We start from the raw sequence: 17,974 nt of genomic DNA, 5'->3' as shown, positions 1-17,974 counted from the left end.
GAAGAAACCGAGAATTAGGTATATATAATAGGTAACAGAGGCAAGATCAAATCCAAGCCTGTCTGGCTCCAAAAGCTACTGAGCAGCAACAACTCTTTCCCAGTTCTCTGACCCACCGGGTGAGGACTTGAGATGTATACTGCCCAGCTGGCTTTCCTTCATCTCAGGAAGTAGAGGGTCAGCCTACAGGCAGATAGATGAGTGCTTATTTGAAGGGCTGGGATGGACTGGGCTAGGCTAGGCCTGCCAGGACAGGGTTGATCCTAGAGCTGGAGCTGGTCTGTTCAACCTGAGCTCTAGGCTGAGGCTGCAGCTGCCCTACAAAATGCCTTCAGCATGGGCTGCCCTGACTGCCCTGCCACATATGTGCACATGCACATACAAGACAGCAGTTCCTTTGGATTGGTGATTCCAGTGGATGGTCTGCCCAGCACTTGGATTTGGGTTCCCCTCAAGGGAATGAGCCCCTCCTGGGGCAAGTGACAGGTCTCCATTGCTAAAAGAAATATTTATTGAGCACCTTTTATATACGCATACCTTTTCTAAGTGCTGGGGATACAGCAGTTGAATGAAATGAATTTTTTGCTCTCATAGAGCTTTTCATTATGGTGGGGAAACAAACAAAAGTATATGATGGGGTATTATGTCCTGGGAAGGAAAATTAAGCAGTGTAAAGAAACGGAAGGATGAAATTGGGTTATCAGGGAAGGCCCTCTGAGAAAGTGCCATTTGAATGATGCCCCGATTGAAGGGAGGGAGGGAGCCATATGGTTATCTGGGGAGGAGTGTTCCAGGCAGAGGGAAAAGCCCGTGCAAAGGCTAAAGCTGGACGCATGACTGGCCAGTTGGAGGAACAGCAAGGAGACCAGTGTGGCTGAAAAGGAGTGCATGAGAAGAGGTGAGGATGAGAGTGGCAACAATGGAAATCAGAGACATAGCTGGGACCAGATGGTATAGGACCTTATAGGCTAAGGTCTAGACTTTGGATTTTCTTCTGAGCTAGAATGCCATTGAAGGATTCACACTCTGAGATACATGTGCCTTACCTCGGCCTTAAAGTCTCTAGTCCCCTTGTCTTGGAGGGGAATCTGCCACTTGGGGCTGAGCACACAGGAGGCTGAGTAGTCCCTGCTGGGGGCATGTATAGTCATGTAGGGAGGGAGCCCAGTGGGACTCTCCAAGCTTCCTTATCTTCATTTGTATATTTATTCTTAGAACCAATGCTTAAGTGTCTTTCAGGGCTGCCTCATTTTTGGGTGACCTCATACTCCCTGGGAATTTGATGTTCCAAAGAGAGTCTGGCTGCAGGGTCTCATGCAAACACTGCATCCTCTGGGAATGCCACTGCTCCTACTGACACCCTGACCCAGGAGAGGAGCTCTCTGCCTGGGTTTCCCAGCCCTGCAGTCCTGGCAGCTCACCAGGGTTAGAGAAGAATGCTACTTCCAATGGGACCAGTAGGAGAACTTGGGCCAGTGGTTATAATTATCTGAAATGATAATTTTCCTTTCAAACATTATGTGTTTTTTATGAAGTAGGGACATTCACAAAGGCAATTTATATTTATTAACCCATGTAGTATGTAGGTATCCCAGTCAAGCACTTCAGTCAAGATAAAACAAAAACTGAATCTATAATTTAGAGTGGTAAAGGCACCAAATTAGGCCCCACAGAACCATAAGCACAGTGTTACCTCTTGAGCTGCCCACTAATCACCTGGTAGCTCCTACCATTTGTCATTCGCACAGTTTCCCAGGTCTGGTCTTGGGTTTATAATCTCTTAGGCTCACTAGAGCTCTCTATTTGGGGAATACATCCATTCATTCATGTCTAATAGGAACTTACATCTTAAAATGTCCAAAACAGAACTCATGATTTTCTCCCCCAAGCCTGTTTCTCCTCCAGGCCTCCTCAACTTCATAAATAGCACTACCATCCACCCATTGCTCAAGGAATCCGTTTTAATTCCTATCTCTCTGTATGTATAATCTATTAGCAGGTCCTAGAAACCCTACCTCCAAAACAGTTTATAAATCTATCCATTTCTCTCCGTCCCCACTGCTACCAGCCTACTTCAAGCCACCTTCATGCACTGCCTGGTCCTCTGCAATGCAGTAGCCTCCTAAACCAGCTCCCTGCATTTTGCCTTTGTAATCCAGCCTTTAGAGAGTAGCTAAAGTAACTCATGTGCAACCCAGCATTGGGCTTGGTGGGAGCCTAGTTGATGTGTACAGAATGAATTGAACTGAGTTGGGCATAGTACCAAACACAGATTTTCAAATGTAAATCAGAATTTGTCATTCCCTGCTTAAAACCCTCCCTAGCTTCTCAGCATTCTCAAACTTCTAACTCCTCGCCTGGCATCCCAAGGCCTTGCTGCCCCTTCAATCTTAAGGCCTGCCTCTTCCTTGGTTCACTTGGCCCCAGACACACATGGTCACCCTCCTTGCTGTTATCTGGAACAGGCAAAATGCCTTCCTACTTCCGGCCTTTGTATTGTCATTTCTTCTACCTGGCAAGTTCTTCCCACAGGTATGGGCAGCTCCTTCTTGTCCTTCAGATCACAGCTCGGGGGCCACATTATTGGGGAGGACTTTCCAACTACCTGCCCTTCTGAATCATATCACTGTTTTGTTCATAACTCATATTACTGGCTGCATTCTGTTGACTTGTATGCCTACTTGCTTGTGTTTCCCCCATTAGAGTGTAAGCCCCTTGAGGACAGGGACCTTGTGTTTTGTTTGCTGCTATATTCTCTCCAACTGCTTGAATGTTATAGGCACTCTATAAATATATATCCACTCACTTATTCTGCAACTCTGGCAGATGAAAAGATAAATAAGTAGGCAAAACACAGAGGATTTTTAGGGCAGGTAAACAATTCAGTATGACATTGTAATTTGGTAGATCCGTGTCATTATACATTTGTCAAAATCCATATAACGTACAACACCAAGATCACCGATAATGTAAGCCGCCCACTTTGAGTGCCAATGGTGTGTCAGTGGTGCAGGATGTTGGTTAGGAAGGCTGTGAAGTAAGTAGAGACACAGGGGGTATTATGGGAACTGTCCACACTTTCTGCTTAATTTTACTATTAACCTACATTTTCTCTTAAAAACTAGTCTGTTTAAAAGGAAAAAAATTCATTAATATATATTTAAAGTATTAACCCATTTTTTTTCCTATTTTGAACTATAATAATATTTGACATGAAGTTTAATAAAATTTTGCTGTCTAGAAAATAAAAGATAAATAAGAGAAAGACTCTCTTTCCTTGGGGGTTTGATCCAGCTTAGGAATCAGCCACTGCCTGGTCTTCCTGAGCAAATTATTTTCAGGACCTCATCTCCCTGCACTGTCACTGTAGGATGGATGCTCAGCTCTCTAACCCAGCATTGGGCTTAGTGGGAGCCTAGTTGATGTGTACAGAATGAACTGAACTGAGTTGGGCATAGTACCAAACACAGAACATATACTAAGTAGGTATAATACTTATTCGGTGATTGGAAACCCTAAAGAGAATTCTATCTCAGATTTGTGTCATCCGTCCCCATGTGAACTCTAGTACCCCTAATCTTCCTGCATGTGGATTCTTCTGGACCTGCCCTGGATTCCAGAGCAGACTTCTTACTACCACCTCCACTATTGCCCTAATTCCCTTGCTTCCTCTTCTGCTCACTGGTGATTCCCAAAGAGGCTTGAGGAGAACAATGTAAGGAGGCTCTGGTGGTGGCCAGGCTTCAGGAATGGCTACATTGCAGCTGCTCCTGGACCCAAAGTTGCATCCATTCCTCTGCCCCTCTGCTAGTGCCCCTCAGAGATTGCCATGTTCATTTGATAAGATGACTTTTAATGAAACAACCTGAAAGTCCCAGCTCTGAAACACCAGCATATGGGCCAGGCCAGGTACAAAATAGGAGAACAGGTCATGTAGAAACTGTTTAGGAGTATATACGGGCCACAGGTTCAGCAAGGGGAAGCAGACTTGGCCTCCAAAGCAGCAAATGTGGCCTCAGGCTAAGCTAACAGGGATGGAGCCTCTGGGACTATGTGTGTCTCTTGGTGGGTTCTTCAACTCTGGACCCCTCAGCCAGCTCTGGGTACCATACTTCTAGAGGGATGTTGACAACTGGGAATCTGCTGAGGGGACTCTGGTTGGCAATGGGGACAAGCTGCCAGGGTGTACAGAGGGAGGAGGCATCACCAGGAGTGAAGAAATCTTAGAGGACAGGAAAGCAACACCTGAAGGGATTGAAATCTGAAGGTGCTGTGCCCATGCCCTTACTGCTCCATCTGCCAGGGACACCTTTCTTTTGTTAGCACCAGGCTCCACAGCAGACCTGCTGGTCCACAGCCTCGCTCTTGTACCACATCATAGGGTGTGCTTACTTCTGGACCTCTCCCAGACTGCTTCTTCATCCACAGAGTGTGACCAAAATACCTTCTTCCCAGAGCTGTTAAATGAGATGGGTGATACAAAGGCCCATAACACCATATGTGATCACAGTAGGCCCTCAAGAGAGTTAGTTTCCTTTTCTGCCCCCTCTCCCAGGGCAGCCAATAAGCCCAGAAAGCCAGCAGTTCTAAGAGAGAACACAGGATTCAGAAAGACAGTCTGTAGGGAGGATTTCAGTTGTTTATAAAACAGGCCAACATGTTTCCACCTTGTAAGTTCTAAATCCGTCATCCTAGCTCCCTAGATCTAAGAATAGTCACCCACTGGAGCCAACGTGCCACAACACGCTCTCACTGCAGGTGACTGAGGAAATGTGTCCACAGCAGCCTCAGCAGCCTCCTACTCCTGGGGCTGGGGGTGGGGAGGGCTGGCCTCTGTCTGTCCCAGCTTGGCTGTTTCTGAACCACACCCAAATGCAGTTTTCTTTTTCATGCGGTATTGATCTAATACCTATCTCACTGGGCTGCTGTCAGATGAGATGCCTGCAGTGATGTGAGGGGGTGGTTGAGAGCAGTGGGGAGGTAGGCTAGTGGGGACCTTTGGCATGGCATTGCCCCACTGTAGGCCTCAGTGTCCTCCTATGTAAAGGGAAAGTGATTGACAGAGAGAACTAGGCAAACTTTTGAGCAATGGGGTTCTAGAAGAGGTTCCAGAATAGTCCTAGCCTTGCAGCTTAGAACCCATCAATTCAACACACTTTTATTTATCACTTGAGCCAAGGCCTTTCTTCTATCTGGTTTGAAGGAGCCAGCCTGAGGAGCGTGTTTCTGTCCACTCTACTCTTCTGCATCCACCTTCCTTCTTTCTCTTATACACATCCATATCCATTCACACCACCACACAAGTTCTCCAGGATTGGAAGGACTTTTGGTTTGTCTGAGTCTAGCCTCTGCCCACTGTGGGGCTGCCCTGGGGGCTCAGGACCTCTGGCAGATCACCAGCTATGTTCCAGTACAGTCTTTCATTCATTGCAGCATTCTTCCTGATAGCGAGCTCCTATCACCATGCCCATGGCTGCTGCTTCCCACATCCATGGGTTCTCTTTTGGCCCTCTACGAGAGAGCAAGCAGCTCCATTCTCTCACTAGCCATGCATTCATTCATTTGCCCTTTCATTCACACAACAGCATTGAGCACTAACATATGCCAACCACTGTTTCAGGTACTGGGATATAGCAGCAAACAAAGCAGAGTCCCTACTCTCAAAGGGTTTGGGTTTGGTTAGGAGAGAGAGATCATAAGATAAATAAACTGTAAAAAAAAGAATGAAGAAACATAAAGCAGGTGAAGAGATAGACGGGAGTAGAGGTAGAATGCTGTCTCATATAGAGTTCTCAGGGAAAGCCCCTCAAATAAGGTGACACATCAACAAATATCTGAATAACACGAAGGAATGAACCTGTGGCTGTCAGGGCCAAGAGCATTCCAGATAGCAGGAACAGCAAGTGCAAAGGTCCTGAGGCAAGTCCTGTTTGAGGAACAGTAAGAAAGTCAGTGTCACTATGGTGATGTTAGTGGAGTGGATCATGATAGAACATGATGTCAGAGGAGGAGCTGGAGACCACCTGTTGTTTATTCTGAGTAAGAGGAGAAGCCACTGAAGGATTCTAAACAGTGCAGAGCCTTGTCTAACATAGGTTTTAACACAATCACTCAAGTTGCTGTGTGGAGACTAGAATTTGCAGGGGTATAGAGGCAGCAGAGAGACCAGTTGGGTAGCCCTTGAGGGGCAATAGGGCCAGTGAAAAGTGGACAGATCCTGGGTGTATTTTGCACATTACCTTCCCAAAACCCTTTTTCCACAGGCCCTCCCCTTTTCTTACCTGGTGGACAGCCACAGCCTCCTTGCTGTCCTCCTTGCCTCCAACCCTCACCCCCCATCTACTCCTCTCACCTTATTCTCAGGGCTGCTGTGGATCCTGGTCTGAAGGGGACCCTAAGTCAGCCTGCTGTCCCAGATGCAGCCTTCCCTGAAGCAATTTGGGCCACAAACCCAAAACATCCCCCAAGTAATTCTATGTGTGAACAGCCACACTTCTTGATTCTGGAATAGCTTCATCCTGTTGCCTCAGCTCCTGTGTTGAGGGTATCCTTGGCCCTGGAGAGTGATGGATGGACTAATTCCTGAAAGGACCTGACTTAGCCTGTTTTTTACTGTGATAACAGAATACCACAGACTGGGTAATTTATAAAGAAAAGAGATTTATTTAGCTCAATAAATGGTTCTGGAGGCGGGGAAGTCCAAGATCACAGGGCCACATCTGGGGAAGACCTTCTTGCTGCATCATAACATGGCAAAAGGGCAGGTAAGCATGGAAGACAAAGAGAAAAAGAGACCAAACTCCCATGACAGTTAACCCATTCCCACAGTTATAGCATTCATCCATTCATGAGGGCAGAGCCCCTATGACCTAATTGCCTCTTAAAGGTCTCACTTCTCAACACTGTTGCATTGGGGATTAGTTTCCAACACATGTATTTTTGGGGATGCATTCAAACCGTAGCAGGACCCAATACTGAGAGTGCCTGAGTCCTCTGCCAGGCCCGACAGGACCATCATCCTCATAGCCATTCTCATGGCTGTTCCCTGCATCCCTCCTGGGTCAGTGTCTCCTAGGCCATCCTTCCCTCTATGCCACCTCTGTCCCTTAGAAATACTATTATTTTTAAAATCATCATCTGTGTTATTGCTTTTTAAAATATTTGAACAAAACAGAGAATGAGGGTCACGCTTCCCTCACTTCCTCTCTTCCTCGGAGACTGTTCTCAGTTTGGGATGTATTCTTTTCAATTTGTACATATAAAAATATATAGGGGCTTTACATAACTTTATATTTTAAAAAAGTTTGTTTTGGTTTTGGTTTTTGTTTGAGATGGAGTCTCACTCTGTCTCCCAGGCTGGAATGCAGTGGCGCAATCTTGGCTCACTGCAACCTCCACCTCCTGGATTCAAGCGATTCTGCTGCCTCAGTCTCCCCAGTAGCTGGAACTACAGGTGCACGCCACCACACCCAGCTAATTTTTATATTTTTAGTAGAGATGGGGTTTCACCATATTGGTCAGGCTGGCCTTGAACTCCTGATTTTGTGATCTACTCACCTTGGCCTCCCAAAGTGCTGGGATTACAGGCATGAGCCACCACACCCAGCCAAAAAAAGTTTTAATATGTAAGGATCCTGGTCTGAAGGAGGCCCTCGGATTTTTAAAATAATTATCTATTCATGAATATTCTGGGATCGCCCCAGTCTCTTGCAGTTGGAAACAGTGCTGCAGTAAACACCATCGTCCATGCCCCCTGTGTACACATGCCGTCAGTTCCCATAATTGTCTCTTCCCACGGCTGTCTTCCTCAGTGGATGGGGACCCTGAGGGCACAAACTGAATTTTCTTCTTCTCTGGGTCTGTGTGCAGCACAAGCCCTAAACCAGAAAAGGCACCCACATGATGGAATAAATGGACTCAGATTGGGCAAGAGCATGACAATGTGAACAGCCTGGGTGAATTCAGGGAGGAAATAGGAAGCCTGTGGGTCTGGAACACTGAGTTGGGGAACAGGGATGATGATGCATAGAGGGACAGACTACAGAGAACCTTGAGGGCCAGCTAAGGGCCTGGACTTGGTCTCATAGGTGGCATAGGACAGGAAATTTTCCATGGGTGGACCTAGTACAGGCTGAGTTTCTGCCTCATTTCTCCCACTTGGTCCAGCAGCCTCCACATACAGAATAAAGCAGCAGTTGCAATTGTGTGGCCAAGAGCGGTGAGGACCCAATCTCCCGTTTCCATCCTGCTGTTGCCACCTAGACCCAAATACTGCAGGAGGCCCCACTTCTGGGATTCCTCACTCCTCATTCCTTGCTCACAGCAGGACCCTAGGGGCCATTCCACCCGTTGCTGCCAAAAGGATGGAATCCCTATGAGCTTGGGTGCTAAATACTCAGAAGTGTTTCTCCCAAACTTACCCTGCTCCAAGGCCTGTCCCATCCATCCTGACATGTACCAGAATCCAGAGCCCTCCTCTCTATGAGGGCACTCAAACCTCACCCCTTCTCTCTGTTAGCCTGGTAAAGAAGAAGAGCAATCCTGACTGTTGGTCTCGGCCTGGGCGTGCTCTTGGACAGGAGGGGACAGCATGGAACATTAGCTGCCTAACTTCTTGTGCTCATCTCTCCCTCCTCTTCCTACTGCCCAGCAGATGCAGAAGGGGGCAGGGCCTCAGCCCCAGCACTCACAGGGCTCAGGGAGATTTCTGCTCCTCTGCATAGTGTCTTTCTCCCGCCAGCTGGAGTTCTTGCCTTCCATCACTTCCCGTGTTCCCATAGGTGGCCTGTTACTCTTTACCTTTTCTTAATTACCTGGGAAGCAGTGTTTTTGCTAGAGAGAACAGTGTAATATTAAATAGAAGAGGGCCTGGAGCCAGACGGTCTTGGTTCGAATCCAGCTCTCCCTCTTGTTACCTTGCACAGTTCACATCATCTCTGCAAAATGGGGATAATATTAGATTGCACTTCACAGGTTTGTTGTGACGATTCAGTGAATGAATACTTACAAAGTACTTATCACAGGGCCTGGCATATACCAAGTATTCAATGATTCCGTTACCATTTTCACATGTTTTGGAACTAGTGAAGGAGCCTGAGATTCAGGATTCCTGGATTCTAGTCCTGACTAGAATAGCTGTGTGACTAAGGCAAGTGATTTTACCTCTCTGAGCCTGGTTCTTCATCTGTAAAATGGAAGTAGTAATACCTCTGAGGGTTGCTGTGGAAATTAAGGTGACATTTTTATGAAATGTCACCATCCCTAGGTCACAACCCTCATCCTCATGGTCAGAGGTAGTGGCTACAACTCCAGCTATTGCATCCACATTCCCAGTGACAGGATGGAGGAGGGACAAAGAAGGAGCAAAGAGTGTATGCCATCTGTCTTTTAAGGAAAAGTCCCATAAGCGATTACAGAACATTTCAGCTTCACCTCCACTGATCACACCTAGCTGCAAGAAAGGTTGGGAAATGTCTTCATTCTGTGATTCAGGGGACAACCAGAGGCTCAGCACACATGCTCAGGTGTTTATTCCTCCTTGGCAAGGCCCTCCAGCAGAAATGCTGCCCCCTCCCTAATACTGGGCTACAGTCCCAGCACCATAAGGCCCGGTGCAGACTTGGTTGCCAAGAAGCTCAGGCAGGTGCCACAGGCCTGAACAGATTTGGGTATTGTGTCCAGCTTGTGCCAGGGACCCTGCCAGTCCCGAGGTTCCGTTGCCTGCAGGGCTTTTAGGCTGACACAAATGTGGTGGGCTGTGAGCTCCATCACTCGTCACAGCCTAGATTGAGCCCTGTGAGCAGGGGGCCTGAACTCCAAGGGCTTAGGGAATCCCTCTGTAAATATGGGACTCTCTACCCAAGGCTCAGCCACGTGCCTTGGGACTAGTAAAGCAGATCTCCATGAACCAGGCGGGATTCTGGCATCTTTGAGGACCTGACAAGTGCCAAGCCCACTGCAGAGAGCCCTCTGCAAAGCCAGGAACCATCCTGTAACTTAACTGTTTTGAAAACTGGACGTTCCACCTTCCATGTGGCTTAGGGAGAGGCTTTCTGTAGGCCACTTTCCTTCCTCGCACTTCTATGTGAGAGCAGCTTACACAGTGGCCTCTTGCTGAGTCTGGAGGGCCTTGCTATCTTCACTGTGCCCCTGAAAAGGTGGCCCTAAGTGAGGTTAGTGGGTGATGAAACCCATTCTAAAATGCTGGAGGAGCTTATTACTGAAAGATCTCCTGCTGCAGGTCCTTCTTTAAGGGGATAACCAATCCTTTGCTTTCTGAGTTCAACATCCTGGCTTTTATTTTTCTATAGGCTTGTTTTAAGTGTTTGGAAACCCCAAACTTCCTGTCATTCCACCCTAGGCCTTTCTGCTGCTGCCACTCCATCTCCTCTGTGCCGTTTGCCACTGGTGTGGCTTTCCTTGGCTTTTCCCCCTCTTCCCATGGTCTGCTTTCCACATGCATTTGAGCTGTTGCTGTGTCGGACATGGTGCTGAGGAACTGCTCCTCCTCCTTCAACCCTGTGAAATAGATGGGGACCTGTGTACCATTATCGCACAGCCATGTGGTAAAGTGGGACCCAGGACAGCACAGCATAGTCCATAGGCCATAGTCTATAATATGTGTGGGGCAGGGGTTGGCAAACTATGACCAAATCTGACTTATAGCCTCTCTTTGTGTGATGCTGCAAGCTAAGAATGGTTTTTAGAGGGTTGTAAAAAAAGAATGCATGACAGAGACCTAACATGGCCCTCAAACCTGAAATATTTCCTATCTGCCCTTTATAGAGTAAGTTTGGTAAGCCCTGGGATATAACATGCAGACTTTAGCACAGATGCTGGAGCCATCCTGTCTGGATTCTAGAGCCTCTGTTTCATTCTCTCTAAAATGAGAATAATCAGTAAATTGTGGCTGCCTCACCTGGTTGTTAGAATTAAATGACATAAAGTACACAGAGCACCTAACTCAAAGTCAAGCTTTCTTTATAAATACTGGGGGCACTGCGGGGGGTGGGAGGATATTTCTGGGCCTTTACCAGGCTTCTCGACCCCAGTGGGCATGAAAGTCCTGGCTCTAGGCCTTTGGCTACCCTGGTCCCAGGCATAGCTTCCTCAGAGTGTGTTCCCTTTGGCTGGAGGAGAGGGACCTGCCAACTTCCCACTGTGCTGTGTCCTGTTGGTAGGTCAGCTTTACCTTCCTCCCACTCCCATTCCTGCTGACAGTCAGCTGGTGCCACTCACCAGGGCCAGGCACAAAGCCCATACCAGGTGCCGAACTAGGCCCAAAGGTACCAAGCCTCTTCCACTCTCCCTACCTCGTGCCTCAGCAACCTGGCGGGAACCCCTGCTTAACTGCAGGAGGTGCGGCCTGGGGTTCATCCTCTCCGTATGCGCTTCCGTGTCTGTGAGCCAAACAGGCAGACATCTGTGTTTCCCTAAACCCAAGCTTTTGGCCAGTGATTGCCTTCCTACTAGGAGAAGGGGAAGGGAAGGGCAATCCCGGGGCCCAGCCTGCCACCCTCTTGACAGAGTGGTCTGCAAAACAAATTTTAGTGGATAATGAGTTAAATGTAAAGATTAAAAAATTCAAATCACTGAAATATCAAAAAGAAGGTTTTGCTGCATAGAACCATAAACTTATCAAAAGACTGAAAACAAAATTTTAAGTCAAACTGAGAAAAAATAGTAATGCTAAATCTGACAGAGAGAGAACTAATATTTTTAAAATCAAAGTCTTTCAAACACAAAGCTCTTAATAGGTAACAACAATAACAAACATTTATATAGTACCATGTTCCAGGCACCATTCTGAGTATTTTTCATATACTACACTTACTCATATAACCCTTGTAAACAACTCTAATAAGATATTATGGTACTACTATCCCCATTTAACAGATGAGAGAACTGAGGTATAGGAAAGCTAAGTAACTTGCCTGAAGCAGCACAGCTAATAAGTAGCAAAGTTGGGATTTGAACCCAGTCCATCTGGCTCTTGGCCCTGGGTGCTAAAACTCTTCTGTACTAACCAGAAAAAAGATAGGAAGCAGACAGTACACAAAGGAGGAAATATAAATATCTGATAAACGTTAGAATTATTATTTTTCTATTTCAGTGGCAGTCAAAAAATACAGATTAAAACAAGAGGTACCATTTTGTTGTCTTCAAATTAGAAAGATCTTTCAATATTACAATAGTAATTAATACTTGCAATGCTGGAGTAAGAAAGAGACTCTCACAGATTGCTGAAGTTATATGCAAGTAGCCTTTCTGAAAAGTATTCTGGCAGTACTCAAAACAGTACTCGGGAGTCTCAGAAATTCCTATACTCGTTGGCCAGGAATTCCCATTCTAAGAATCTAATTTGAGAAAATAATTAGAGATAGACAGAGACTCATGCATAAAGATGTTCACAGCAATGCTATATAAAATAATGACAAATGAGAAACAACTTATGGATCTGATAACAGAATGCAGGTTAAGTAGATGGTTTAATCTTCATAATGGGCAATCAGACTGCTGTTATAAATACGTTTGTATTACAAAAGACACCATAAACGAAATGAAGAGACAAACCACAGACTTCTGGAGAAGATACTTCCAATGCACATAACAACAAAGAATCGTAGAAACAAAATAACACACAAAGAATATTTGTAAATCAATAAGGAAAAGGCAAACAACCAAAGAACAAAACAGACAAAGAATGTATATGGACAGTTTACAGAAGAGGCGACTTCAACAGGTAATAAACAAAGCGCTACTGCTCCATCTTACTAGTAGTCAGGGAAACGCAAACTAATTGTACTCATGAGAATAGCAAGAGTCTAAAGGTAAGATACAGGGAAACAGATTCGTATCTATGTTGATGAGAATGTAAATGACTACAGTCATTGGAGACATATTTGGCCACACTTACTAAAAGTAAACGTACAAGCCCCCATGACTCATATACTCCCAAGGATCCCCGTGTACAAATACCAGTTTGTACAAGGAGACATGTTCAAAGACTTTCATTTCAGTACTGTGTATAATAGCAACCATATTGGTATTGTTTTGCATAATATTATATATTTTCAATTGTTGTGTAATAAAACAGCAACAATGATATTATTAAATAACTATCCATCAGAAGGGACATGAGTAAGTGAAATATGGTTTATACATAATGGGATAGTATGCACAGTTAAAATAACTGAACTAGATCTATAATTACCAGCTCAGATAAATTTCAAAAATAATGATGAGTGTAAGAAGCAAGTTGCAAAAGAAAAAAAAAATGTGAATAATTCTATTTTCGTAAGTCTTTAAAACAAACTCAAAAGATCACAGTATTTAGGGACACATATATGTAGAAAAATATAAAACAAGCATGCAAATGATGTATACCACCTTCAAAATAGTGGTTACCTCTGGGAAAGAGGGTTAGATAGAGGGACAAGGGAGGTGGGGCTTAAACTGTATCTTTGTGATTTTTTTTTTAAGAGAAGTGTTGAAGCAAATATGGCAAAATGTTAGCTAATGTTCTTAATCTGGGTGGGGATCTGTGTCTTTCTATTAAATTATTTTCTGTTCTCTTCTGCATATTGAGAAGAAAATTATTTTCAATTTACTTTTTTGTTTGTTTGTTTTTGAGACAAATTCTTGCTCTGTCTCCCTAGGCTGGAGTGCAATAGCATGATCTCTGCATACTGAAACCTCTGCCTCCCAGGTTCAAGTGATTATCTGTCTCGCCTCCTGAATAGCTGGGATTATAGGCATGTGCCACCATGCCTGGCTAATTTTAATTTACTTTTTGAATAACTTACAATCCATGGAGAAGTATTTGTACTATAATGTTAAAAAGTAGGATAAACATATATACAAAAATATTATAAAGTTCACAGATTAAAGGGTTGAAAGAGATATCCAAAATATACCTAGTAGTGGACAAGGGCAAGATTCTGCAAGTTTGCTTTTCCTTACACCTCCATACTGTCCATCATTTCTTTTCTTTTCTTTTGTCATGATAATGTATTATTTTTATGTCCAGAAAAAATATTTTAAACAGCCACAGAAAAATATGAGTGACTTAAGACCCTAGGACAATGTCTAAATCTTAGGAAGATGTGTTATGATGAGTGGGCTGTTGGAGTTACCTGGACATGAATGCTGGCTTGGCCACTTTCTAGCTGTATGAATTTGTTCATTCTTGTGCCTATGCAGTAAAGGCCTATTGAGCACCCGTTGTGTACCAGGCACTGTCCTAGAGATATAACAGTGAAGGAAGCATATATACTTCTTCCCTCACCACAGAGTGCAGTCTAGTGAAGAGGGGACAGTAAACACATCACCACACAAATCATCCCTTACTACAAAGTGCCAGGTCCTCATGAGGGCAGTCACAAGAATCTGATTTGGAGTGGGTGGCCAGGGACCTTGGCCTCTGAGCCACAACTGGAATGAAAAATATGAAGAGGTCTGGAAGCCCAGTAACAGAGGGCTTTGAGAGATAGGAAGGCCCTGCTGGGTGTATTCAAGGAACAGAAAGCCAGGGTTCTGAATGCAAAGAGGGAAGGGAAAAGTTGTGCAAGGTGAGGCTACCAGGATAGTCAGGAGCCAGATCACTCTGGCCTCACAGGCCAAGGGAAGGCCTCCTTAAGGACAGTGGAAAATCGAAGGGTTTTAAGCAGCAGAGTGATGTGTAATTAGATTTGCAGTTGTTGAAGATCGCCTTGATACTCTTTGAAGATCACGGTGGATGGGGTGAGCAGCTGGGTTGTTAGTTGGCCATTGGCATGGCCCAGGTAGGAGAAAATGGTGGTCTGGATCAAGCCGGAGCTGACTAAGGAGATGGAGAAATGTGGGGAAAGATTTGAGACGTTTTTGAGGCAGAGTCGGTAGGTCTGGTGATGGATTATGTGTGGGGGTGACGGTAGGGGAGAGCCGAGGAGGAAAGCCAGGCTTGGAACGTGAACAGCCATGGGTTTTGTGGGAATGGGAAGCATGCTCGGGGCGGGAGGGCAGCAGGGAAGTAGGGAGAGGGAGCATGCCACCACATGTCCTTAACCTGTGATAACTGGGGTTTATGATGATATCTGCACCCTCAGGGTGAATGTTTCAGCCCTATTATCCAAAACCTCCTCTACAGCTGTCTTCCCTCTCCTTCACAGGTGGTGTGTGTTACTCTTGGGGCTGGAACGAGCATGGCATGTGCGGAGATGGCACCGAAGCCAATGTCTGGGCCCCGAAGCCTGTGCAGGCCTTGCTGTTATCATCAGGACTCCTTGTGGGCTGTGGGGCTGGCCATTCCCTGGCCCTCTGCCAGCTGCCAGCTCACCCTACATTGAGTCAGGAGCCCAAGGTCACCTACCTTTCCCCAGATGCCACTAAGGACACTGAATCTCAGGAAGCCATGGACAAAGAGAGAAACTAGAAGAAAAGACAATCAGAAACTTCAACCCAAAGTCAATCTGACTGGTCCAGAAATGGGGGACTGTGACAGAGAATCTTTAATAAAGTGGCTTTTCCCACCAAAAGCCTTCCCAGAGAATTGCTTTATTGGGCTGTGGGGTTGGCCCAAGAAGAGCTGAGGAGGCAGTGATGGTTGGGCTGACCACAAACCAGAATGACAGCAGCTGCATGCCCAGTGCCTGGGGCTCAAGGAGACAGACATGCTTTCTACTCAGCAGAGGAGAAGGAAGGGTTAAGTCTTCACTAAAGACACGGAAAGCTAACACACCAGCAGGAAGGCTCCAGGCTGTCCCTGCCTGGTGGAGATAGAAAACCCAGTTCTATTTCCTTTGTTATTTTAGCCCAGCAGCCCTCAGTTCAGCAAAACAAAGGGTTCCTGGACCATGCCTAGAGCAGCCCCTCCTGGGGTTTTATTTTGAAGGCCCAGAGCACATGGTTTTCTAGTTCAAGGATACTGAGGTACCCTGATCAGGTGACTGGATACTTAAAAAAGGAAAGAGCTCTTATCTTGGTGACTGGGGGCAAAGGAGAAGGTTCTAGAGAAGGGGTAGAGAGAGGTAGAGATGAGTACTTGGAGGAAGAGTCAAGACTTCTGAGAAGACCCCATAGAGGAAAACGCTAGGACAGACAAGAGAGGCTAGAGGCAAGGAAACTCTCAGAAGATTTGTCTTCATCTGAGTCAGCTAGGACTCTGGAGCTTGTTTGTGTGACTGTAATTGCTGAAATGCATAGTTTCAGACGAGGGACAGGCCACAGCATGGGAAGGGGAATCTGTAGGGATAGCAATGTCAAGGACTCTGACCCCTGATTGCCTGCCACACAAACCCTAGCCTGTGCAGGAGGAGGGCCCTCAGGTAAGATGGGGACCGGGCCAGATCCCCATTCCCTGACTTCCCGGTGGCTCTAGGGGACATACCACCTTTCTCTCTGCTGTGACTGGCAACAGGCCTTTGGCCAGATGACCTCAGAGAATGGACTTTCTCTGGAGAACCATGTGGCAATGTCACCAGCTAGGCAGCCCAGGTCTATGGCCCATCCCATGCTGTCTCCTTGTGACTCAGGAGAGTGAGTCTGTGTGGGCTGGGCTGCAGTGGATTCAAGTTACAAAATTCCACAATACCAAAGTTAGAGGCCCTTGAAAGACCGTCTAGCCCTGTGGCTGTCACACTGCATCCTTTAGAGCCCGGGGAGTCTTCTGAGAACTCAGTGGCCACCTTGTGGGTAAAGGAGGCCAGGTAGAGAAGCCCAGGTTCTCCCCGCAAAACACACACATCTTATTCCAAGCAGCTTTAGTTTTTTCCTATACTATATATTGAGCTTCACATAACATTTCATTTAACAAGAGGTCCTTGAGAAAGTTTCAAAACCACTGATTTTATTCAACATTTTCATTTGTTCATGTGGAAAAATGGAGGTCAAAAAGAGGAAGGGACCATCTCAAGGTCATAAACCTCATTACTAGGCCAGAGTCCTGATTGGGAAGTGACCCAGCTAAGTCCTTGAGTGAGACAAGTATGCGATAGAGAGTAGCCCTGGGGCCAGGAGTGAGTTCAGCTCAGGACAATCTTGAGCTTCCCAGGCCTGAACCTGGAGACCCCTGACAGCCATTGGCTGACCTTGAACATCATGCATGGAGTCCTTCTAATATTGCACCCTAGAAACGTGGTTGCCCTGGCCAGCAAACCCCTTGGTTCCCCACCTCTCAGAACCAGTAGAGACCAGTATAGTCTCCAAGAACCTGAGGAATGGGAAGAAGGATATCTCCATGTACTCTGAGCTTGACTTGCCAAGGTGACCAAACAAACAACAAAGATGGAGCAGTCAGATGGCCCAGAGGTGACCCATACTGGAGCAAGCTCAAGGTCACTGACCCACCACCTACTGTCCTACAGGCTTGTATCAGACACATGGGCCAGAAAGCAATCCCACACCAGACAGCACTCAGGCCCATACCTCCTAGACAGTTACCACTCACAAAGAACCAATGCACTCTCTCACAAGGTTCCAGTTCAGAGCTCCCTCCTGCCTCTTTCAGCACCTGCTGGGAGAAACCAAAATCCCAAGGCCTTTGCTGCTGGGTCCTAATGCCTTTCCCATGGCCTCCTTGTGAGTGAGCACCAAAAAGAAGCGTCTCAGGGTTCCTTCCCAGCCTGAAACAGAATCAGGTGGTGCACTAGCTCCTGAGCCCTTTGATGCAGAACCTCAGACTCTCAGAACTGAGCCAAGCCTTTCTTAGAAGCAAGCAGGGTGCAGATAACCCACATGTGAAAGAATGAACGGCTCTTGGCACTAGAAGACATCACAGACCATCCCGTCACCTTGAGTTTCTCCATTTCTGCCTTTCCCAGCAGCAGTGTTGGGCAGATGGGCTCTCTCCATGCTCCTTCACTGGTTCAATCTGATGAGTGTCTGAAAGAGTTGTTGACAATGTCTCCCAGATTTTTTTTTTCTGTACCCTTTGATTGTTATTGGTTTTTCTCAGACTTTGTAGATGTCCAAGGCCCTCATTCCTAATAGCCTGTGA

At 46.1% G+C, this 17,974-nt stretch overlaps 1 protein-coding gene across 6 annotated transcripts in view; it reads left to right on the top strand.

Annotated features, from left to right (window-relative positions):
- Nucleotides 1-15,515, top strand: part of SERGEF (secretion regulating guanine nucleotide exchange factor) — a 259,650-nt gene extending 244,135 nt beyond the window's left edge. For 4 of the 6 annotated variants that reach the window (XM_035265940.3, XM_035265948.3, XM_035265938.3 and 1 more), the window contains one exon: nucleotides 15,150-15,515. In XM_035265940.3, coding sequence (XP_035121831.1) covers nucleotides 15,150-15,412 — 263 coding nt within the window. In that variant the 3' untranslated portion in view covers nucleotides 15,413-15,515. The remainder of the gene's footprint in view (nucleotides 1-15,149) is intronic. The other 2 variants (XM_035265950.3, XM_035265943.3) reach the window with 1 other exon arrangement.
- The last annotated feature ends 2,459 nt before the right edge of the window (nucleotides 15,516-17,974 follow it).

The sequence above is a fragment of the Callithrix jacchus genome, chromosome 10, assembly GCF_049354715.1.
Source record: "Callithrix jacchus isolate 240 chromosome 10, calJac240_pri, whole genome shotgun sequence".
NCBI classification, from domain to species: Eukaryota; Metazoa; Chordata; class Mammalia; order Primates; family Cebidae; genus Callithrix; species Callithrix jacchus.
Note: the sequence above shows the minus strand (reverse complement) of the source record. Positions and strands in the feature narration are given on the sequence as shown.